Raw genomic sequence first — 25,816 nt, 5'->3', positions numbered from 1 at the left:
TAATATATACTGTACATGTTTGTGTGTGTATGTATATATATATATATATATATATATATATATATATATATATATATATGTATATATATATATGTATGTATATATATATATATTTAAATATTTTGTTTATATATATTTAATATATAATATATATACACATATATATATGGTTCACGTCAAATTGGCAAAAACTAGATTGATAAACAAAATATAAAAATAAAAAGCGAAAATCACAGCATCGTAGACTAAAGGAGCAAACAGCCTTTCAACATCTGCTTAAAGGTATACTACAGTATATCATACCTTTGGCAATGTGAACTGATTTGTTTTTACCGCTTAACTTGGAGAATTAAAAGGAAATTTTAAAAAGAATATACTTCTGAAGAATTCTCTATCGCCTTTACTGATCGCAGTTAACAGACCGAATTCCGTGTCAGTTAATATTAATTAAATAATCAGTAATTCACTGACTCGTACTAACACATGAAGTCTGTAATGCACTTTTGTCAAATAAATTCTATATAACTCATTCAATTAAACCTTAAAACCCTTTCACGCGAGCAAAGAGTTTTGTGATGAGAAAATAATGAATGCAAAACATTCCTAAGGCTAAAAAATGGCTAAAAACTAGATTGAGAGAGAGAGAGAGAGAGAGAGAGAGAGAGAGAGAGAGAGAGAGAGAGAGAGAGAATGTCTTCGAGGGTAAGAATCTCCAACAGCAGAAAAGACAAGCGGGGGGTTAGCGGGGAGGGGGGGGCGAGTGAAGTAAGTAGTCCATTACTGGACTGGACATAAAAATGTTAAAAGTGAACGTGGCGATATCTCGGACAACAGAGAAACATGAAGGGGGTTCGGTAGGAGGTGAAGGATAGGGGCTCAGGAGGACAGGAAGGCGGGGGTGGGGATATGAAGGAGGGAAGGAAAGGGAGCAGTAAGTAAGCACTGAGATCAAAGGCTCTGAGATAAAGGCTCTAAATGGCTTTTGTGAAAGGAGGAGGCAGTTCCCCTGTGACCCCCGCCTCAATGAATAAACCACTATAAAGTCCTTTTTTAACCCCAAACAACATAATACAACGCAAGGCTAATTAACTGTAAGGAGAGGAGAAAAATCGGTATGGCATGACGCACGTACAAGAAGAACGGCAAGAATGGGTAGATAACAAGAACGTATAGAATATTAAATGCGAATTATACACGAATATGGGTAACGTTACAAAGCGAATAACTTGAACTTGAGAAACGTTACAACTGAATCGAGATTGATAAAAATGAGTCAATAATGTGGAATACCTGTGAAATGAGGAAAAATAACCCCTACCTGATATACAAAGAATATGGGTAATGTTACAAAGCGAATAACAGGAACTTGAGAAACGTTCCAACTGAAAAGTAGTGATAAAAATGTTAAAATAATGCGGAATACGAATGGAATGAAGAAGAAAAATCCCTATCTGATAAACAACGAAAGGAATTTGAACAACTCTACAAATCTGTAAAATAGCAGTTACAACATTTATACGTGAGAAAGTTCAGTATGTATGAAATATTAGAAACGATATATTAATAACCGTTGCGAAAATATACGGAAAAAAAAAAAGAGTTCTTTTTAGAATGATCAGGAGCTTTATTGCAGTGTATTAAACTGCTCTGTCCAAACAACGTTTACGCAAATCTATCCAGAAGCAACATTAATTTACATATACTTTTGCCAAATGCAGAAACAAGATCCACTACCATTTACAATGAACACGATTCCCAATAACAATAAAAAAAAATACTTGGACATTTTCAAACAAAAACAAGCGCAATCCATGCCTAAAATTAAAAAAATAAAAACAATAAACTTTCTCTCTCTCTCTCAAAAATAAAAAGCACATCTCTTGTCACGGGTCAAAAAAAAAAAAAAATCTGAGAAGCTCTTTTGAAGAGAGGCAAGAAAAGAGCAAAATAACCGCTTTTATAAACATGTTGCTATTCTAATAAGGGAGAAAAAGAAAAAGAAAAAAAAGAGGTCGGTTATCTCAAGACGGTGCTCGCCAGCGTCTTAAGATGATGGCGGTGGTGGACCTTTGATGTTGGAGGAGTGTTTACCTCTCCACACTTCCTCATCAAATACTTGGGACCAAAAACCCCTGAGCCAAGTGTACCTATTCACACCTCTAGTTCTGCCGGCATTCTTTGAAGTTATTGTGAGAGGAGTGTTTATAGACAGACGCACTTACACACACACACACACGACCGTATGACTGTGTTTGTCTAGCGGAATCTGTTTGTTCGTGCGTGTTTGCGTAAGTGATGCCATGTTCGTCGTTGATTCTTCACTGCCTGCAGACGCGATTTACAAGTGTGTTCGTTTGTCCATCAATCCGCATGTGCCCAGCGAAAGTACGTCAGTGTGATTGCAAAGGCTGGTGCACAACGCCGGAGGCACCAGTTTGTTTACGATGGCGCTGGACTTCGCTTGTATGTGCAGAGAATCAATGGTCCTCGGGCCTCGCAAACTCATCCAATTCAACGGAATGGTTAATGGGTTTGTTTGAGATACCTACCTGCGGAAAAGGGGCGAAATACACCATACTTGCTAAAGTAAAACAGACCCGAGTCGTTCGCAGAAGGAATTGCAAACAGTTGCTGCAATCTCAGCGCCCTGGGAAAATACGAAAGACTAAAAAATAAAATGAAAGAGAAAACGCGAGGCACCCTCTTGATGCTCTCGAGATTCCAGAGGCCATAATAAGAGCCTCTATTTTTGTCTTGGAAGCCGAGAGAGGGAAGGAAGGATCTCCTTTTTATTTCTTTGTCGACGGCATCGACGTCAGTGCCACACATCACCGTAATGGCCTTTTCTTTCCCTTCTCGTTTCAGCCCTGACCAGACTATAGACCTAAATGACCTCGTATGACCCTTTTCCCGGGAAGAAAAAGCAGAGTGACGCACAACCTGCAGCTGCTGATGCTGGTCGCCTTGTCGCTCGGCTGCTTTAGGCTTATTTACGTGAAATAATACCGGATGGTCAGCAGCTGCCAAAGGTCCCCAGGGTGACGAGAGCCATTTCCATCCTTACGGACGGCCGCTCGTAGGGTCGCAAATGGCACCTCACTGAACCGGCTGGTTGCGACACTTGGCCTTTAAGCGGACAGTTAGTAGAAGGACACCCATAATGGGTGCCTCTGAACGACTAAACACTTGGAAGCCCCCGAGCATCTTAATCGGCGTTTTGTTCTTCACGATTCACAGTCATCTTTTAGCCCATAATGGCGGTGGCAGGAAGCGCCCTCCATAAGTTACACCTCGAATTCCAGAAACCATTTGGGGGTCCTAACATTTTCGCCATCCCCTCTCAGAGTCGTTGTAAGAAACGATGTCGTTTTTCTTCTCCTGCCTTCCCTACACCCACTCCCTCTTTCTCTTCCTCCTTCGCGGTCTTTCTTTAAAAAATTGCCTTAAAAAGTTTCTTTTTTTCTGTTTTCGTCTCCTTTCTTGGTTTAACTTTACTTTTATTTGCGATAAAAACTGCTCTGAAGAAAATAAACGTCTTTTAATTGATTAGTTACAAAACCTGTGAACCTAATTTTTTATGGTTCTATGCTTACATTTTTGATAGCACATTTTAATTTAAATAAGAAAATAAACCCTTTCACCCTTTGTTGAACTGCGCGTATCTTCGTCCATGGAAGAATACGCCAACTGCTATGGAAACTGTGGAGTGGGAAGAATGGCATGGAAGGGGGCGAGAGAAGGAAAACATAGGGCGTCAGGGCCAGTTCGGACTAGGAGGAGGATAGCGTAGGGCCAAAACCTTCCGCAGAAAAATATTGGGTTTCCTGAGTAGGGGCCGCGTGAGTGAGTTTTACCCGCCGGAGAACCCAGCCACATTGTTTCTCGGTCGCTCCATTTCCGCCCTCCAATTCTCATTTGTCTTCCCCTCGGCAGACAGAGGCGGCAGCAAAAGAGGAAAGGGCTTTGGGAAAACTGTACAAACTTGGAAAGCCTCCTACTACATGGAACCCTCTCTCTCTCTCTCTCTCTCTCTCTCTCTCTCTCTCTCTCTCAACCGAGAAGAAAAGGGCGCAACAAAAACATGGACATGACAAAAAAATGCTGCGAACCCAAAAAAAATTGCTAAACTGGTCTGCTACCACAGCAAAAATGCCATCAACACTCTATCCAGCAAAAGTATCTGTTTTGCCTTTCAATCTTTATTTTTGTGATTTTAAGCATGTCTCTAATAACTGTTTTCATTAAAATATTTAGAGCCATTTTACCTGTTAACATTTTTCACTCAAGTTTCTTATATGGATCAGTAAGCAAAGAACGTACTTTGTTATCATATTGGCTGGGTCCCCCTGTTTTACTTGAATAAAACAATCACGCTGCGTTTTGGGTATTTGAAGAGCAAGGATATTAACTTTACATGAAAATAAATATCCTCCTCATTAACATAGTATTTTTGCAATGGTCTTAACAATTTTGCAACTAAAAATGTGTATAAAATCAGTTTTGTGAATAAAAATACCAAGCCCACTTTCTAGAAGGGAAGGTCAGTGCTATACTATATTATTAGCCATTAACACACTAAACTCACTTGATAAGTCACAACAATCCCAACCTACTTTACTCATGCCCACATTTAACTGAAACATTATCCATATTATCCACTCGCAGCTGGACATACAATTACAAGGTAAGAACACAATCTGAATTTAAATCGAGTGGTTAAAAGTCAGCGCTTTCTATTAAGTCCTCCCGAAAATTACAAATTCCTTTGAAGGTATTATCAACACTGTTTCCAATATTTCGGTTCTTGAAACCCCCGTCTTATACAGTCCCCGATCTGAGTTGTAAATAACAAGGCAGTGTTCTCATTCATTTATCATTGCACCGATAAGAATACAAGTGGCATGAGATCCTTCTCTGGATCTGAACTGATGTCTCCCAAATGAACATTCCACTCCAGGAATCCATCACAAACAATCGGACATTTAACTAATGGTTATAGGATCAAGGCTAACGTACCATGACACCTTCTTATAACACCTCGTAACTAAGATTATTACCCTGAAACTTAACTGCTGATGAAATCTGACTGGGCCCTTTGCTTCCACAATGGTTCAACATTTTATGATTAGCAGTGACTGTACACGCTTTACACATTAAATTTCAGAGACCTGTGCTTGTTATAAAAGCAATTTACCATGAAAATTTCAAGGAACCTCCATTTAATAATTTTTGCTCATCTTGTTAAAATGCCTTCAAATAAAAATACCAAAATCTAAAAAAAAAAAAAAATACGATCCATCAAGCATTACAGTTCATGGTATCCAAGAAAAATCGTCACTTCAGCAGAGTTAAATGGGTTATGGTCCCTTTTCCAAACCAACGATCTTTACTATGATGTCTTTACCAAGAACGCCTAGCCCAGTCTATATTCACGTGAAACCAAATCCTTCATCAGTAAGGCAAATCTAAACAGGTAAGAGTGGGGGCCACTAGCTTCTGCCAGGTTAGATTTGGAATCCTCTTTTGGCTGCCGTACAGGTCCAAAATTGCCTTTTTATTTATTTTTTTTTTTTTTTGAGGGGGAGGGGCTGAATAGTCTTCCTCAAGAGAGTGCAACCGCACCCTAGTAAAGGAGGTTTAACTGTTGTACACCTTGCCAAGGGTGGCTTGGTGGCAGTTGGAATACAAGGTAACCCGATTCTCCCCGTAAGGTGAAGCTTTGCAACCGGTTACATATCCTCGTACACAAGAGCAATACTGTTTTAAACATACTACACCTTTTACATTGTACTTTGTAATAAAAGTTCTCCCCATTACCTAACACCACATTAGATTATGTTATTCATTCCTCATTACCCAGTGCTGCGACACAGACGGAGGATCCTATAGTCTTTCAGATTTGAAGGGACATACGTAAAGTGGATAGGGTTGTGGCCTGCAAATTGCTTCGAAGGAGACTGACTCAGGCATATCGATCACCAAGTGGAATAGATAGATTTGTTCCAACAGTTAGTCGATAGTTTTGTTTGTTCTAATCCTAGTAAAACTGTAACCTACATCATGTATCTACTGAAGGGATTATAAACTAGTTAGTTCACCTTTTGTTTTATTTTACATTAAGAGCCCTCACCACTGAGTAAAAACAAAGTCGATTATGCTTTTCATTCCTCATTGTCCAGCACTGGGTAATAGATGAAAGACCCTTTAGTCCTTCTGTTTTGCAAGCACCTGTGCCAAAGCAGATATAGTTGGTACATGCAGACTGCTTCTGATGATTTTGATGCAAACATATGACTACCATGTGAAAATATGGACAGATTTGTTAAAAGTAGTTTTCTTTGTTCTTATTTCAGTTAAATTGTAGACTTCTAATTTTCCTAAAAATCATCTGCTATTCATATGGCTTCCTGTATTTACCTAAAATATCCTTTCTATGTAACAAGACTCAGATGTTTTATTCTTCCTTTACAAAAATACTGTTCTCCACTTATGGATGTTAGGAGCCTCCCGGAATCTTTATCTTGTGCAGTAGAAAGATTGCTCAAAGAATACTGCCAGGATGTCTCCTGGCAGTATTCTTTGAGCAATCTTGAACCTCTTGTGCCACTCCAGGAGCTAGCGAGTGCTTCTTGCTTTGCAGACCACCAACAACCCCATTCTGCTGAGGTGCCCTGTTCTCTATCTACGCAGTACAGAAGTTTTCCATTCATTCAAGCTGGGCTGTACTCAGTTTTTCATCAATATGCATCATTACCTCAGCTTATCTGACTTTCAGAATGTAAGTGCTTCTTTAGTCTGTTACTTTACCGGAATTTATTTCTTACTTTCTACTTTCTGTTCACACTAGCGTTACTTGCTTGCTATTCTGTGGAAAACTGCTTTCCAAGTCAATGGACTCAAAGTTTTTTTTGAGAATTTACCAATTTTTAGTAATAATTGTGATAATAAATATTTATCTGTAACAATATATATCTGGGTGTCACTAGTCCAAGTTAAACTGCCTAAAATAAAAGCCTGAAATATAAAATTAAAGCTTCAACGGATATGACTCGAGGAGTGAGAGGACCATAAAGATGTACTTCCTGTCCCAATTTTGGGTCCTTGCACTGTAATGCTTTTCTGTAAAATTGCTCTTTCTCCCTCTCCACGTTCAATGTCACCATTACAGTTTCTTTCCGCTTCTGGTTATCCTCCTATTTACATCATTTACCCTCTTTGAAGAAAATGGGATTCTTCCTTTATTTTCTGTCAACATTTTGAGAGTTTAAAATACTTGAAACCTGACTGAAAAGAGATCATGTGGATCAAATTGTTAAAACTGATTTCAGCTTGGATTCTTTTCAGTTCTGAATGTCATATTCCTCATACCAGTTACAATTACACACGTGAAGGGGTTGCATCCCTGTACCTTAGTAAGCAAGAGGTCCAGCTCACTCAGCTGGTACTTGCTGGATTAGGGCCTCACCCAGCTTTGGTATGAGCATCTACTGCCTTGTAGGTTGATATCTCTTTAGGCAAGGGCTTGATCCACTATAAAAAAAATTCTGGCCTTCCTTAGAATGAACACCAGAAACCACTGGAATCTGAATAATAGAGGAAGATAAGGCGATGGGTGTTTTGCTTAGGCGATGGGTGCTTTGCCTCCTTGGTCTTAAACCTAGACGACTGATGGATGACCTTGGTTAAAGCCAAAAGGTAGTAGCAGTATGGGTCACTGGCCTTAGTCAGCTAGGTACTGCATTCTAAGAGGAACTGGCTATTCTCTGGTGTCTTTAGCAAATGGATTCTACCATGTAGCTATATGGATAGCCACAATTTAGAACTGGCCGCTGGCACCGGGTATATTGAGGTTCTAAGAATTTCCCTGTTTACGATTGCTAAGGATGAATTGAAAGTAAGAAATAAGAACAAGAGAGCACTGAATCAATTGGAAACACAGAACAGGTAGAAAACCAATTCAAGTTATACGGACTAGGCATTTTATCTGTTTGTTAATCACAGAGTGAAGGAATTGGATAAGAGATTTAATGGAAGTAACGTGTATATTTTTTTTGAAAGAGAAGATGAAACTGAAAGAGGAACACGTATGATTTTAATACCGTATGCCAAAATGGCAGTGGTCAATAGATTAGCCTACTGCTGGCAAGATTTAGATCAAAACGTAGCAATATGAGTATTAAAGTGTGCTATGCACCAATGGATGAACTCTCCACAGAAATAAAAGGTGAATTTTATAAATAGCCACAGAATGAGTTATACGAGTTGTTGTTGGTGATATGAATCAGAAAGCTGGTAAGAACAATGAGGTCATGAAGGATGTAATGGAAAAGACTGCAAAAGAAATTGGGGTGCAATTTATTCGATTCTGTACTGCAAATGATTTGATAATTTAAGCTACTATTTTCCAACAAAAGGACATCCATAAATACACTTCGGCTCCTCCAGATAGCGTTCGGACACCAAACACATTACACAGCCGTTAAAAGAGAGAATATTATGAGCTACAGGGGAGCAGATGTCAACAATCATCATCAACCTGCCACGCCAAGGCTGAAATTTAAAAACATCCTACAAAAAAGTTGACAGCGTACTATTTTTAATGCAACACAACCTCTTCAAGATGAACATCGAGAAGCGTTTGCAACTGAATGTTAAAATAGAATTCCAGTTCTAGAAAAAATATTTCTGAAGAGGAGCAGACAATCAGTGAGGGATGGATCAACATCAAGAATGTATATCAATCTACTCGAAAAGAAGCATAGGAGTATGAGGTTACAAGACAGAAACCGTGTAGACAAACTCAAAGGAGATGAAGAAAGCAATATATAATACGAAGATCAAGAGGAAATAGGGGAAAATATCTGGACAGACAGGCTGATGATGTTGACAAAACCATGTATTCAGGGAGTGTCATGGTTGTAAAGAAAGCCAATGCATTATTAACGAAACATCTACGAGTGAAAAGATAAACAGAGGTAATGAGAACAGTGCATGAACAAAAGGATGAAATAAGATTAGCTAGAGAATTGATTTATGAGGTTGAATCTTTCTAATATTTATTAACAGTGATATCCAATACAGGTTCTCTTAAGTTGGAATTTAGCTAAAGACCAAAAAAGGTATATCAAACAATGAGCAAGCTGAATGAGGTTAGGAAATCAAGTAAAATGAAATTACATATAAAATTAAGATCTAACCTAAATCTGTAATAATCTATGTTGCTATATGGACATGCATCATGGTATGATAATGAAACTACATCTAAAAGATTTTGTTAAATGAGAATAAAGTTTTAAGAACCTCAGGAGTCAGACGGTAGGATAGAGTTAGAAATGATAACATATGGGAAATTACATAAGTTCCATAAGCAGACGAGATAATAATAAAAAGGAGATGGAGATGGCTTCGACATGTCCTTTACCAAACCCTGGGAGAATACAAGTGAGTGTCAGCTGGGCTCCTAGGGCACCAGAAGAACTGGAAAAACCCAGGCCTACTTGGATGAGAACTATGACAAGGGAGGCTGGAAATGTAAAAAGTACATCATAGACAAGATTAGGTCATCTGCGTCATGTGGCGTTGGAAGCAACCAAGGTTATAGGATATATATATATATATATATATATATATATATATATATATATATATATATATATATATATATATATATATATATATATGTGTGTGTATATATGCTATATAGCACTGACAAGCTTTCCAAGGTTAGTAGCATCATGATTCGGCTGAAATTAATGAAAAAAACAAGGAAATCATTGAAAAGACAACAGGAATAGTCTTACTACTGTTAAAATGAGCTAATGGAGAATATAAAACATAGGCAATTATATCAAATATGAAAAAATTACTTGGATTAAAACGTAAAGCTATCCTATAATATATACATATATATATATATCATATATATACATATATATATATATATATATATATATATATATATATATATATATATATATATATATTATATATTATATATGTGTGTGTGTGTGTGTGTGTGTGTGTGTGTGTGTGTGTGTGTGTGTGTGTGTGTAAGCATGCGCGTGCAGTAAAGCACATCACACATCCATGTATTCACGACGCAAAAACATATATGTTACTTTTACAATTTGCTTTCCTTTAAAGCTCTTAGAAATAAACTGTTCTTAGGGATCGTTTATAAGGTACAAATTTAACAGACTACTTTAGAGAACTACACCTTTCTGAGATGTCTGTTACCGTTACATGTGCATTCTACTTCATCTGAAACATACTCAGAAATGCTCTTCTCCAAATATTACTATGAAAAACAAGACAAACTCTACCCATGTGTCTAGTGGAACGCACAAAAATAAATCCACGTTTGCACTGAATAACTTCGGATAGATATAGGCTAGCATTTTCCACACAAAAATTAAAGTATAAGTATAAACTTATCATTATGTTTTATATAAAACATAATCCAATTTACATGGCCCACTGGACGATTTTACAACCACAGTGGCGAACTTTTATCACAGATTACGCATAAAAAAAAAAGAGGGCCGCATCTTCACAGAGGGGCAGACCGGGGCATAGATCCAGCGCGCTGTTTTAATAATCGTCTTGAATTTCACTGATGAAGACCTGGTTGTCAGGATTCCAGAGTTCGTCTGAAGAAACGCCCGGCTTCGGCTAGGGAAAGGCCCATGGGCACTTTATTGGGAGAAGAGTCTCGTTCCCAGAATGTCAAGGCATCACTCATATTTGCTTTAAGCCTAAGCAGTAACGAGGTAACCGCATTGCTGCGTCTGTCAGCCGAGGTAATCTCGTTTTTTGTAGCCGAGGAAGGGATTGAGAGAGACTCCACGCTTCGCAAATTAGCAGGGTCAAAGACGCAAATAAAATGGCCGGTGAGGTAAGACTGAAATATGAGAAGATACCAATGGTTGAAGACTTTCTTCTCCATCATCATCATCTACCTTTGAACCTCCTCACAATCTTTGCCCATCTGCCTTTATTCAGAGCAGCCTTCAACTAAAGATACATCAGGGTTTTCCCAAGTCTTGCTACTTAACAACATAAATACTAAGGAAGATAGTTAATTTTCTAGTACGAGATAACAATCTGTGTACGTAGGAATTTACAGGCGTGTGGATATAAGGGTATACCACGCCACCAAACGAAGGTGAGAGGATCTACAATGGAAAAAAAAAAGAGAAAAAGAAAAACGACCGCTGATCAAATTACCCTTACCATAGTTTATTCCCGGGGCCCTGACGCACAATACAATACCACAAGCGTCACTACTTTAAGCTTACATACCGGGGCAAAGAAGTTATAACCCCCAAACCAGCCAAAGGGTCAAAAACTTATCTTGCCAACACCTCAAAACGCCCTTCTGACCTCCCATGCTTCACAACCCTTCAAGCACCGAACATTCAAAATAGAGCTCACTGTGGAATGTTTTTATACATACACTTCATACAGCTAATTAGCACTCTGGAGAACTCGCATGCATTGAAATGCTGAAGTATTGCATAGCATCCGAGTCACATTTCCGAAATAACATCTCATTCAAGGGATGGCCCATTCATGCAGAAAAATTCATGGTCACAGACTGTACTCATTCTGTCAAGACTCCTGAGAAGCCCTTGGAGATACGCCTTTCTTACGCCTTCCTCAGATTAGCATTACCAACACAATGTTAAGGAATTCCTCACCTACAGTATAGCATTCTGATTAATAAACAGATGCTACATCCTACACATCAAACTGCATTGTTCAGCTAATAATCTCTCCAGGCAAAAATAGAACGGCAGAGTCTCCCTGGCAATAATTCAGTGAAAAATGAAGGCAATTCAACCAAACAGTTAGAAAGGTTCGGCAATGAATTATCTTAATTCTATTACATGAGCATAGTATATATATAATATATATATATATATAAATATATATATATATAATATATATATATAATATATATATATATATATAATATATATATATATATATATATATATAATATATATAATATATATATTATATATATATATATAAAATAAACATACCTAGCCTACATTATACATTATATATGTATATATATATATATATCTATATATACATATATATATGTGTATATATAATGAATGTACATTATACATAATTATATGCACACATTATATATATGTATATATATGGACAGATCGATAGAGTTGGATAGTGTCTCTCTGTGCGCGTGTGTATACGTGTGTGTAACACAATGTATTTTCAATACATCACTTAGCTTATAATACACAATTATATCATTTTTACTCTATCTCTCCTTTCTCGGACTTAATTCTATGGCAAATTTTAATACAAAACGTTCACAAGCAGTAGGAGGTGTTTCTTTTAAAAGGTTGTTTTCAATATTCGGATATTTCAACAATATTTCCGAGAAACTGCCATTTACTTGCGTTCCTTTCAGGTAAATATAAGTGTAATATTTTACAGGAATATGAAAAATTCCTTTAACAAAGTCTGGAATGTGCCATTTCCAGAGTTACGTACAATTAAATCTTATGTTGTATAACAATATGATTTTAGTCTATATTTATTCTAACATATTCCGTCTATATTGGAAGCGGATCAACGTATGACCAGCACTGTGGTGAGGCCTACTACTTTGTCTTTTAGTTCACTTGCAAGCTACTTGTCTTTCTGCTGACTACTATAGTAGCATGTAAATGCAACCGTGCATAAAAAATAAAAAGCTTAGCTATGGAACTTGTACACTTCACAATATTATTAGGTTGGGTCACGCTACGTAAAACATATAAACATACATCGGAATTTTGTTACATTCATATCACAAACAGGTTGAAAACATGTCAACGACAGTACATGGAGAACCAATCGTGGGCAAATCGTTTGAAGCACTGGTTAGGACTACCACTATAATCGATGATTTTTGTTCAACCTGTTTGTGATGCTTGTGCAACACGTAGCCAACGTTTGTTTTGACACGTTGTACTGTAGTGCAGACACACCTTTAATGAGAGACAAAATAAACATTTTTCGAATAACAAGGAGTGAACGTGTCCTTATGACATTTTATTGCAGTGTGGACACCCCATTAGGGTGTCATGAGAACATGTCGGCAACTTAACTTGCGCACATCACAAACAGGCTGGATACAAGTCGACGACTTGTTGGTAGTCCTAACTAGGGCTCCATAAGAATACCCATCAAATCAAAAGATTTGTTCTTCACTTACGGTCGACGACTTTCTCTTAACCTGTTTGTGATATGTATGGTCTAAGTTGCCACCATTTGTATATGAAATATTGTACTGCATTGTGGATACACCCTTAGTTACACTCACTAACCCTTAATGAATGGCAAAAGTTAAGTATACCTTAGTTTAACCAGACCACTGAGCTGATCAACAGCTCTCCTAGGGCTGGCCTGAAGGATTAGATTTATTTTACGTGGCTAAGAACCAATTGGTTACCTAGCAACAGGACCTACAGCTTACTGTGGAATCCGAACGACATTATAGCGAGAAATGAAATTCTATCTCCAGAAATAAATTCCTCTAATTCTTCATTGGTCAGTCGGAGAATCGAACGCGGGAATGATTGGCAAAATAAACACTTTTAAAATAACAGCTGAACCAGAAAATAAATCAACTCCTATGGAATTCTCAAGTACAACAAAACAGACAAAAATAGAAAAATATAAAAAAAAAGTTAAAATCAAATCTATAATGATATGGCAAAAGTGTTGGATACGAGTGCCGTAACAAATGGAGCGCGGAATGGCTGATGTTTCAGTTTTCACACAAATGACTAAAAATAGTAGAGCAACTTCAAACCCTACCGAAGGAATTTTGAAAGTGCTGGCAAGAGGATCAAATGGAGAGTTTCATGTGAGTGAAAGTGAGGTTATGGAAGTAAATGGGAGCCAGGAAGGTGGAGAAATGAATGCTGATTTAGATGGTGAACGCATGGAAGCAGCTAATTCATACTGGTACCTGACAGTCAATACAATGGCTGTATGAGAGAACAAGTCACAGAACAATTGATGCAAGAAAGATAGCAACGTGTATGCAAATGACTGGAGTGCCTATGGAAGTTAAAGTTTTCATGCAAGACAGTATTGTTTAGAAAATTCTCCTTTTTTGGAAGTGAAAGGTGGATGTTACATGCAAATGAAAGAAGAAAAAAATGAAAACGGATTGTTTATATAATGTGTGTGATGTACAAGGAATTCGGATCGGAATGAGGAAGTAAGGACATGCAAAGAAGTGATCAAAACGTTAGTGTGGGTGAAAGGATGAATCAGAGTTGTGAGTGGTCTAGCCATGTGGAAAGAACGATGGGCAATAGGCTGGTAAGAATGTATTACTCAGAAGTGCTACAAAGAACCAGAAGTCAATAAACTGCTGGACTGATGCAGTGGAAGAGGAGTTGGAAAGGAAGTACTTTATCATCAAGTACACGCATGCATGCTTCTGATATATATATATATATATATATATATATATATATATATATATATATATATATATATATATGAAATACATATAATGTACATATATTTTACACATACACACACACACTATATATATATATATATATATATATATATATATATATATATATATATATAATATATATATAATATACATATAATTTTATTTTACACATACACACACACTATATATATGCATGTATATATATAAATATATGCACACAACCATACATACATATACATATCTGTGTGAACGTGATCGTCAACGCTCGTTTGGAATCCCTATCGATGCAATAAGCTTATTCTGAACGGTTTCTCAAGGAAGTACACATCCCAAACACCCACGCTGGTGAATTCGGCTCCCTTCAAACATGACACTGCCCCCATATTGTTAAGTAAGAATATGACCGTCCATACTATGGTGTATGAATCAGACATTATAGCACAGGATAAAATTTCCGAATTTTAAATAAGGTGTATTTACAGCCTCCAGTCTTACGACTAAGGCATAAGCAATTGTTCTAGAATCACTTGCAACCACAACCATCGACTTTGGTCACTAGACTAAATTCTTTAAAACATCAAAGGAATATATGTTACTACAATGCCATCCTGTTTTCGACTCAACGAAGAACAACGAATATGGCTGAATAGTTTAAACAAAACAAAAAACTAATTAATGACAAATAACTGGTCACTAAATCTTGAAAGACAGCTAAGATTAATCTGAAGACAGTCATTGATCAGCCAATCAGAGCACGAAAAAATGAGTGGAAACCCCCTACTACACAAAAGGAAGAAAAGAGAAACATGTGTAAGGGAATACCACTATACTAAAACTCTGGCTTGTGCTGGTAAAAAAAAAAAATTATGGCCCTTTACGACTAAGCTACAAACTCTTCTCCCTTCTTCCCTTGTTCTCGATCCCACACTCATGCCTCAGTAGTACTCCACTGGTTGTCCGGTCGAACAGTTTCTTCATAGTCCGTACACCCAACACTTCCTTTCAGACCTAGCTATGTTAGTTAATATGGCCTTTGAGTCGACCTCGATCTTAAAACCGTGTATATGACGACCCAGTACTAAGCACCAACCAACTCAAGAGTTGGTCAATTAATACCAAACAACCCGTGATCTTAAGAGTATGATGAATATATGTTATCAGTATCTCACGTTACCACGCATGGATCACCCTCCTCACACGACCTTATATTTTAAACTTTGCACTCACCCTATGTATTCTCATCTCCTAATGTTAGGCTTCGTGTTCATTTTCCTAAACATTCAGCCAAAATGAACAAAGAATGTCAGTTTTAAAAGAAAACCACAGCATACCTTGCGTGTTTGGAGCATCACGTAACATAATAAATCTCGAAATTTAGACCTCAATAAAGAGTGGCACAATATATCGCATCTTATAACAACCTACTTCTCAGCATTCACTTAAAATAATTCAGAATCAATCTACAGCAAAATAGACAAGCTGCTATTACCACTGTTAAATCTGACGATAATTTGTATAGTCACACTGTCATCTTCAAGGACGGAATGAAGGTGGTTTCACGCCACAAGTCTTTTTTTTTCTACATTACAACTACTATGGTAATCGGCGCCTGAAGCGAGACTAAAAATTCAAATCTAAATGTTGTAATTTCAAACGTCCTACACGCTACTTTGTCTAATTATCGTAACCGGTTATTTCAATTAAAGTAATAATGCAGCTATGGAGAGCATATTGAACTCTAGATACAGTTGTGAAAATGCTGGATAACAAATCAAACTCTTACTGACGGCATAACTGACATAAACTGGTCTTATAACTACGGTCATCTACGCCAAATGAGTAATGTTATTCAATGTGAATATATCTTAGTTTAACCAGACCACTGAATTAACAGCTAATTAAATTTTTTTAAATTGGTTACCTAGCAACGGGACCTACAGCTTATTGCCACATTATGGTTCCAACAAATTCCTCTTGTTCTTCACTGGCCGCTCGATGAACTCACGACCAACAGAGTGGTAGTTGAGAACGTGATAGGACTATATCGATGCATAGGACTATAAGCATAAACTGATCATCCAACCTCATATATTGAATAGTAACGTACATACTACTGTCAGTATCATTACTGAGCTTGCACTTAACACTACACTGCGTCCTCATGGGTGCACTGTAGGCATAGCCTAATGGGTCTTTGCAGCGTGCCTTCGGCCCCTAGCAGCAACCCCTTTCATTCCTTTTACCGTGCCTCCATTCATATTATCTTTCTTCAGTCTTGCTATCCAACCTCTCCTAACAATTATTTCACAATGCAACTGCGAGGTTCTCCTCCTATTTACACCTTTCAAACCTACCTATTCACAATTTCCTTTCCTGCCCTGAATGACCTCATAGATCCCAGTGCTTGGCCTTTGGCCTAAACTCTATATTCCATTCCTACATTGCGCCTTAGGTTAGTTTAAAGTCCGTTAGGTTAGATGTCTTTAGAAGCACATATATTCCAATATAGGCTATGCAATTAGGGGGCACATGTAGGCCTAAAATTTAAAAATAAAATTAATCTAAGCATAAATATAAGCATATACTCAATATATCAGATAATCATTCTCGTTCCTGATGGCAAAAAATAGCAAATTCCTAACCACAAGTGAATATTGTGTAAAGTAAGTTTTCTTTATTCTTACGTGTACGAGTAGCAAAAATATGGGAGCTTGCACGGCCTGTTTCCCGTCTGCAACATAAACAAACAAACCGATAAGCTTTCAACACAAAAGGTCACAGATAAACTGCATACATAACTGGCCGAAGTTATACAGTTGAACTTCGACACCGAAGTTGATTTTGTCTACGAAGCAGACTACTTCAAAAGTTGTCCCGTTGCTCCACGCAACGGCGTAGTCATGAAGAAAATTAGGCGTACATGATGAACATCACGAATCACTAGACTGTAATCCTACTAAATCATGAATATAACTGCACAGCTGACAAAATGATTGAGGATTTGACTGAAAAAATTAAACCAAACCGCCGTAATTCACAGCTTAGGCTATGTATGTGGGCTAGCCACATTTTTTTGGGAAACCTTAGGCTACCTAAGATTTTAAAAATGCTCACCAGTAAACTGCACTGAAATTTTACCGTTGCTCGTCTGTATGTTTCCGTAACAGTATACGACCAAAACACAATGCGAAAATCCAATTAGTTATCTTGAACTTATGTCACACAGGACAACACAACTTTCTGGTGACTAGGACTTTTAGCAGTTATTACTTGGGTGTAAAAATAACCGGCTTTTCTACTGCGATTTAAAATAGGGCGTTAAACACATTATATGATATTCGTAAAACAGTTTAGACTAAAATAATAATATAATGTGGTTACTTTTGACAGCAAGACATGTAGTGAAAAAGCACCCTAAATCATTGCATTGCATAGACTTCATTAAAAAATAAATAAATTTTTTACGAGCTCATTATTCGTTTTAATATTTGTATTGTAAAACTGCTAACCGTCACTGGGAAGCTCAATTCTGATAAAGGAAATGCTTAAGTTAACGTTTTTGAACACCCCAGTCTATCGATTCATGATTAATAAATAACGTAACTATGCCTAATCATGATTTACAGATGAACCAGGGTAAAAGTGCTGAATATATGCACATGCTATTACCACGGGTCGCGGCCATCTCAAAAGCCGATCGAAGGCGTACTTCAACTTTGATACAGTGTATAGGTGCCTAACCTTCCCTTGATTTATGGCGCCGAGCCATACCCTGACCTGTCCGGGGGGCATCACGCCCAGGACAACAAACCCCTGATGAAACAGGGTTTGGAAGAACGACGTGTGTGCAGCTACTCTGCAGCATTACCCCAACCAGATTGAGTGAGGTACATGAGCTATTTTTTTAAGACAATTTACGACCTTTTCATTCCATGCCAATAAAGCGTTCATATATTTCAATGGTGAGATTTGGCAACAAACTTCAACCTTAGCACAACATTAGTCTATGATAATTCAGACCTATTTACCACTCCCAGGCATTGGCAATCTCATAAGTTTCTAGGCCAAGTAATGAAAAATAAATATGTAGTGAACACAAATTCTAACCCATCTCTTTAAATACAGTATACTGCCTAGGCGTAAGATAACGGAGGTAGGCTAAGTGTACCGTACACCTTACAAATGCAGTTCCTAGTAATTTCCACTAGGAATGCACGACATCAATAAATGTCTTAAAAAATAAATGGCAAGCTATGGCAGTGCTACAAAATGCAACCGTCCCAGTACAATCTATTTATAATGCAGTAACAAAAACTACAGACTATACCTCGTCGAACGCTGCCTAGTAACATGGCGAAGTGACACACCACCAGTTCGTCGGCTGACTTCTAACCTCTTGGAAACGCTGCCTCTTCGCAAAATTAAATCATAATTTCAATGCACACACATGCAATAACACTCGCGGTATCAGAGTACCCGCGATCTGACGCACCCGCACGCATATACTTAGTATTTTCTAACAAAAACATACGAGCACAGATACGTTCCCGACGAAACGATCCTACGTCACACGACTGACCAGACCTTTCTGCCTTCTGGCCAAGCACGATAAGTTTGGCTTCGCGTAAATTTGCCGCGATTCGCCTACGACCTTTAAATTTATTTTATATACTAGTTTTACAAATGTAACACCAATGAATAAGTATATTAGAATATTAGCTGTAAACGAAGGTCAGATATTGTAACTACTCCGCAAATTTCAATGGTGGTGCAAACAAGCTAGGACTTGTCTACTTACCATTAATTGCTGGAATGCTAACTCAAATCTTACGCTCAAAATTCGAAATACCTGCTTAGAGTATTTTCCTTTGAACGCCTTTTAACGCTCAAAATATTATTTAGTTTACCATGAAAGGTTTGTACATCATTTTAGTTTCCGTATTTTGATTATTCTGAAGCGTTTGCATGTACCCAATCATGCATTATTGGAACGTCATCTCCGGTTGATTTAGTATCCATGAGGCCGGGCTTCTGTGTGTTAAGATAGCAACATGTCATTTCCTGACGCCATAGGAATGATATAAAGTGAAGGTTGTCTGTGAACTGGAGAAATAAGGTAATCGTGTTAATGGAGATAATTGGAAGTGATTCACTTGCGTTTCCGAACAGTGTGGTGTCAACAACCAGTCAGTAGTTGACTTGTCATCATTTTCACGCCCGATAGGCCTATCGAAGTGTCGGTGCAGTATCCCCACACAGATGACCTTCGTTTAATTTTTCTGTGGGGTCAGTAGCTCGGATGCATCTTCGTACTGAAGGAATTTTCTCCAAGGCCAAGCCTTGTGGAGAGGGTGAAAGAATTTTTAACGTGGTTTGATTTATCCGCCGTTATGAACGACTCCATGACGGTGAATGGATTCAAGGTAAGCAGATGTTTAATTGTATGTTTACTTATCACCCGTAGTTCAATACTACATCAACATCCCACATGACCTTCAAATTGTATTCAGGGTGGAAGGTGTACTTTACCATGAATTTTTTGCTTATATATATTTATTTTTTGTGAAGATTATTAGTACGATAAATGAAGATTTCAGTAGCCTTACTGAGCTGCAGTTAGGCCTCTTTGTTTGAGATTGTCAGGGCCTGTTGTTATATATGTATGTGTGTATGTATGTATGTATATGTGTGTGTGAGATGAACCTTTCATAACCACATATGAAGGTTCCCAAGGACTGCGTAGGGATTCAGTGACTGGTTGACTGTCTGGAACTTTGAGAACTCTATAGGTCTAGGGGTGTTACCTCTTGCTTACTGTCCATTCTGAGACTGAGATTAACTGCATGTTATAGTATTATTAAGGCAGCGTTCTAGAAAAAGTATTGCCCATTTATAGCCTACTACAGTTTAGATCAAAACGTATAATGTATTTATTTGTACATGTAAATGCAGATTGTCTATTTGATCACTATATTCTGATGTAAAGCTAAAAGAGCGTATGTTCTTATGAATGTAACTTATTCACGCGTATTTTATAAAACCACAACTATTGGATTACCAAGCAACAGCTATTTAAGCCTATCTGAAAACATAATCGGTATCAGCAGTATATATTCAGTGTTCTGGTTGATAGCGTAGGCTAAAAGAGACTTATGGAGGAATCTGGTTGGAAGGGCGTTGGTTAGTTAAGTTGGCTTGGTTTTAACCCACTCCTCCAGGGAGAAGGTTGTTTGGGTTGCATTACATAAGGATAAGTTACCTTACAATATATTCCTTTACATTGCATATTCCGTTATCTTTTCCAATTTCAGTTATAATGGACTGAGTGATTGATTGATTGATAGATTGATATATTTATATATTTATATATTTACTTATTTATTCATTTTCGGTGATAACACACACCAGTACGAGTACATACTTTTTCTTTAAGCTTTAGTTGTTATTTAACCATATTTCGACTGTCGAAGTCTGCGTAAACGTATGTGCAAAAAGTTGCCGATAGAAATGACACACACATGTATATATATATATATATATGTATATATATATATATATATATATATATATATATATATATATATATATATATATATATATACTGTATATATACATATATACATACGAGTTAAATCTGTATAACTGCCACATGCGTTCAGACTACCATACCTTAAACGACTGAAAGTGGGTACAAGTTTGCGTGGCGCATCTGATCTAAAAAAAAAAAAGAAAATGGAGCATCGGTTATAAAAGATTGCCCATCCCTGCTATAGAGGGTGTTGAGGTTGCTATTCCAATATCCTTTTCCACTCATTGTGACCTACCACAGTTAACTAGCCACCTGGTATATAGTTCACGTTTCAGTGAACAGAGGCAAAACGGATTTTTCATGAAAGGAACCGTAATCGTTTCCCCTCCAATGAGTCTGGTTTCTCGCAGTGTGAGGTGATGTAGGAACCACTGCCACCGGGCCTGATAAATCTCTCTCTCTCTCTCTCTCTCTCTCTCTCTCTCTCCATATTATATATATATATATATATATATATATATATATATATATATATATATATATATATCAATGTAGTATCTGCACTGAAAGTGACTATGACCTTAATCTCATTTATCCTCTGGTCATCCCCAGCTATGAAAGAACACACATACACACACACACACACACACACACACACACACATATATATATATATATGTATGTGTGTGTGTGGACTTTCTGGTGGTTTAGTGGTTAACATATCTGCCGTTACCAGTGTGAAGGCCTAGGTCGAGTCCCGGAATATATGGAGTTATTGACCCACGTTCCATTGAATTCTAATGCGTTTCTGTTAATGTAATCTGTTAAGTATCTGGTAGTTAGTCGATTATGGTGAGTCTCAGCCAGAATAGAAAAGGGCATGGGGTTCTCGTCATCGTTTAGGACGGTGAAGTTAATGGATTTGTCGAGGGACGTGAAACACAAAAGAATGTGGAAAGTCCCATAGATTGTAAAGTATAAAGATAAGGGGCTGAAAAGGGTCCGCTTTTCTTTAGTTATCACTAGCAGATGAGGTTGCTGTTGGTCTTCATGTCGTCTTTTGCCTCGAGTGCTTTTTAGTGTGGTTTTATCACTAAGCAAATTATTGTGTGTTTAGTCGAGTTTGTTGGAAGCTTCGGGATAAATTAGTCTGTAAGTCCATTTTTTTTGTTCTTCAAAATCAAATTGTTTCCATTACTGAGGGTAGATCCTTAAACAAAAAAATTCATGAATATCATATTCATATGTGACTGCTAGTTTGTGGATAAACCTTCTTTACATTAAAATTAATACTTATTAAACTTTATGTCTTGAAGAGCGAATTGCACACATAATATTTCCAGATTTGTTTACATCAGTGGTTCCCAATCTTTTTGCTCTTCTGTACCCCTTGGGTATTTTTACAGATTCCTGTGTACCCCTAAAAATTGAGGATGAAAAAGAAAAACAATGAAGTTGATATTGTGATATAATTTTATTGTGAAATCTGTTTGTGTAGACTCCATCTTTTCAGTCCCGGTGCGAGTACAGATTACAGTCGCGGGAAGTTCCATAATAGCGAAAAACAAATGGTATTCACCCTACTCTTGATATATAACTTAAGTAAAAGCTTTGCTTACTAAAATGAGGAAAGTAAAAAAAAAGTCATTGTTCAATTTCAATGCAGATTACATCATGTATTGCGTAGTACTGTCTAATCTTTCAGATCCAATGTACCCCCTGAAGAGTACAAATGTACCACTGGGGGTACATGTACCCCAGGTTGGGAACCCCTGCTTTACATGAAGAAGAAGCGATGCCAGTAGGGTCTTTAAATGAACATCCTGCGATAGGTTCTTTAGACCACAGCAATGAAAATGGGAATGGATGGTGTGAGTACATAAAGAATTGTGAGTATATGAGGGTCTAGGTGATAGCGAACCAACCCACGGAAGTGAGGAAGACTCGACTATATACAGTAGTCATATATGAAGGTCTAGTAGTTAGTTGACTGTGGTGTGTCGTAGCTAGGTTGGAGAAGGGCGTGGTGATATAGTCATCCTTTAGGAATATGATTATTAAATATTTTCGTTCGTGTCCTCCTCACCGCCCCCGCCCCCCGCCCCCTCGCCATATATTTACTTAACTTTTTTTGTACAGTATGAACCATGTTTTGTATCTGTATAATATTTATATCTCAGTAATTAACCAGTTTTATATTATAATTTGCTCCGTAGGGAAGTAGTGCCGTAAGTCCACCTCATGCGGTGCACTGGAGGTATTACTTAAGGTTCTTCGCAGCGTGCCTTCGGCCCTTAGCTGCAACCCCTTTCGTTCCTTTTACTGTACCTCCATTCATATTATCTTTCTTCCATCTTGCTGCCCACCCTCTCCTTACAATTATTTCTTAGCGCAACTGCGAGGTTTTCCTCCTGTTACACCTTCCAAACCTTCTTACTGTCAATTTCCGTTTCAGCGCTGAATGACCTCATAGGTCTCAGTGCTTGGCCTTTAACCTAAATTCTGTATTAAATTCAATTCAGTTCAATTCTAGATTATAACCTGATATTTTTTGGGTTCTCCACTAATGAAGCCGGTGAGCAGAGTAGTGACCGTCAAGTTCATGCCCAGAGGTCGAAAGTCAAATAAGAATTTGACCTTGCCGGGGAAAATGAGCTTCACAGTGATAACTTATCAGTATTATATAACTCATAAATATTTTCTCACAGGGAATGAAAACTAAATTTGTATTTGGTATTTTGTTTGCAGGAATTAGAGTGCGCGTGCGTTTTAAAACGTCAATCCTTCAAGCCTATATTGTTCAGTTATCAAAAACGCAATGAAGCTTACGTGAGAATGGGGAGAAAGAAAAGAGGATGACAGTTCAAAGGTTTTATTTCAATAAAAGTTTCTCCATGCTTGTCATAGGAACGGAATTACATTCAAGTTCATCTTCTCCACTCTAGGCCTATCGATGTAGTACATAAGAGCGTAATTATCAGGTCATAACTTCACATGGTTGTAGCTGAATGTGTGCGCTTAGCGTTACAGAGAGAGAGAGAGAGAGAGAGAGAGAGAGAGAGAGAGAGAGAGAGAACGACAGGCGGGTAGACCGGGGATGGGGGTTATCAGTATTTGTGTGTTTTTAGGAAATTGCTAACGGTCGAAGATTGTTAGGTTACGGATGACGTAATGCACATTAGATTAGAAAGTTAGCCGCTCTCTGGTTGTCCCGTCGTATTATGACCTTAGCTGCGTTTCACTACCATGACATTCTCAATGACATCACATACATTGTCTTGACAAATAACTTTCAAAACATGCGGCTCTCACGAAAAAGGCTGATTGGAAGACACTTCTTAGCTTAAGTCTGCCATATAGTCTGAAACTAGGGATTATTCTTACTTGCTGAAATTCAAAATTTGAAGCTGCATGCAGCTGTTTTGTCATTAGTGCCATTGCATGATTTTTGGGGCGGATAATTGAGACATTGTTCGTGCCTTTACAGTCTAGTTTTTTACTTGGAAATATTTGTGGTTTTAAAGAATATAAAGTAATCTGAACTTGATGTGAGTTATCAGCAGGCGACAAAAAGCGAGAACCAAGTGGTATGAAAGGTTCTATCTGCTTATGAAAGACTATTGTTGATATGTGACCCACTCAAAAGTGTACGTTCTCAGACAGAGGACGAAATTCCAATCTCAAACAATGATGTGTCGTGTAAAGGCGATCGCAGTGGCTCAAACATTATTTTGACTGATTTTCATGTTTTATGTAATTTTATTTACTAGTTTATACACCTTGCATACAGCATACGAACACGTGATATACGAGTAAATGTAGTGTTATTTTTTTTTTTACTTTCTGCAGCTGCTCCTATCGAAGGGAAACGAGCGCGAACACACACACACACACACACACATATATATATATATATATATATATATATATATGTGTGTGTGTGTGTGTGTGTGTGTGTGTGTGCGCGCGTGCGTATGTGTCACTGTGTTCACATAAAATGTCCATTGTGACCGTCGTTTTTTATAGATACCGTATAATGCACATGAATGAAATTTTACAAATCGTCACTATATAACAGGTCCGATGATGTTACAGCTTTGCTCCTAATCGAATAGCAAAAAAACACTTGTATGTAATAAAAACACTATCACTCGTCCCTCACAATACTTGGTGTAGATCTTATTGATTTATCTGGTCATTATCTATTTATTTATCCCATGTTAGTCCTGGTCGGCTATAAAAAGTCTAACCATACCGTAGGGTATTTTTAAGCCATTAATTTCCAATTAGTATATATGTCGCCTTATTAGGCTGTTCTTTTTAAGTGTCCCCAGAGCATTTATAACCATCTACGATAATTATAGGATGTATCTGGCTATAGCTTACCTGTCCTTTTATTTTTTTATTCCCTGATTATCTTAACAAGGACCAAGAAACTACTTACTGTTATAATTGGGTTTGTTTTTATCAGTCTCTCGTCTGATATATATATATATATATATATATATATATATATATATATATATATATATATATATATACATATATATATATACTGTAATATATATATATATATATATATATATATATATATATATATATAATATATATATATACATCTATGTAATATATGTATATATATATATATATATATATATATATATATATATATATATATATATATATATCTGTACATATATATAGGCGTATTTCTTGAGTAATTATGTTCTCAGCTACGTTTCCGCATGGTTAATGAATCACACGTTTAGATCCAACGTCGTTCAGCCCGT

The 25,816-nt window shown here is 37.3% G+C and overlaps 1 protein-coding gene and 1 long non-coding RNA gene across 2 annotated transcripts in view; one reads left to right on the top strand and one right to left on the bottom strand.

Annotated features, from left to right (window-relative positions):
- The window catches only part of LOC136847625 (uncharacterized), a 626,800-nt gene extending 607,838 nt beyond the window's left edge, over positions 1-18,962 (bottom strand). Inside the window, exon 1 of the long non-coding RNA XR_010855784.1 lies at positions 18,825-18,962. This is a non-coding gene — a long non-coding RNA (uncharacterized lncRNA). The remainder of the gene's footprint in view (positions 1-18,824) is intronic.
- A 530-nt stretch (positions 18,963-19,492) lies between these two features.
- Positions 19,493-25,816, top strand: part of LOC136847557 (optomotor-blind protein-like) — a 379,535-nt gene continuing 373,211 nt past the window's right edge. Inside the window, exon 1 of the mRNA XM_067119317.1 lies at positions 19,493-19,920. Within this exon, the coding sequence (XP_066975418.1) occupies positions 19,910-19,920 (11 nt within the window). The 5' untranslated portion in view covers positions 19,493-19,909. The remainder of the gene's footprint in view (positions 19,921-25,816) is intronic.

Source organism: Macrobrachium rosenbergii, chromosome 2 (assembly GCF_040412425.1).
Source record: "Macrobrachium rosenbergii isolate ZJJX-2024 chromosome 2, ASM4041242v1, whole genome shotgun sequence".
Taxonomy (NCBI): domain Eukaryota; kingdom Metazoa; phylum Arthropoda; class Malacostraca; order Decapoda; family Palaemonidae; genus Macrobrachium; species Macrobrachium rosenbergii.
This window is presented reverse-complemented; position numbering and strand designations above follow the sequence as displayed.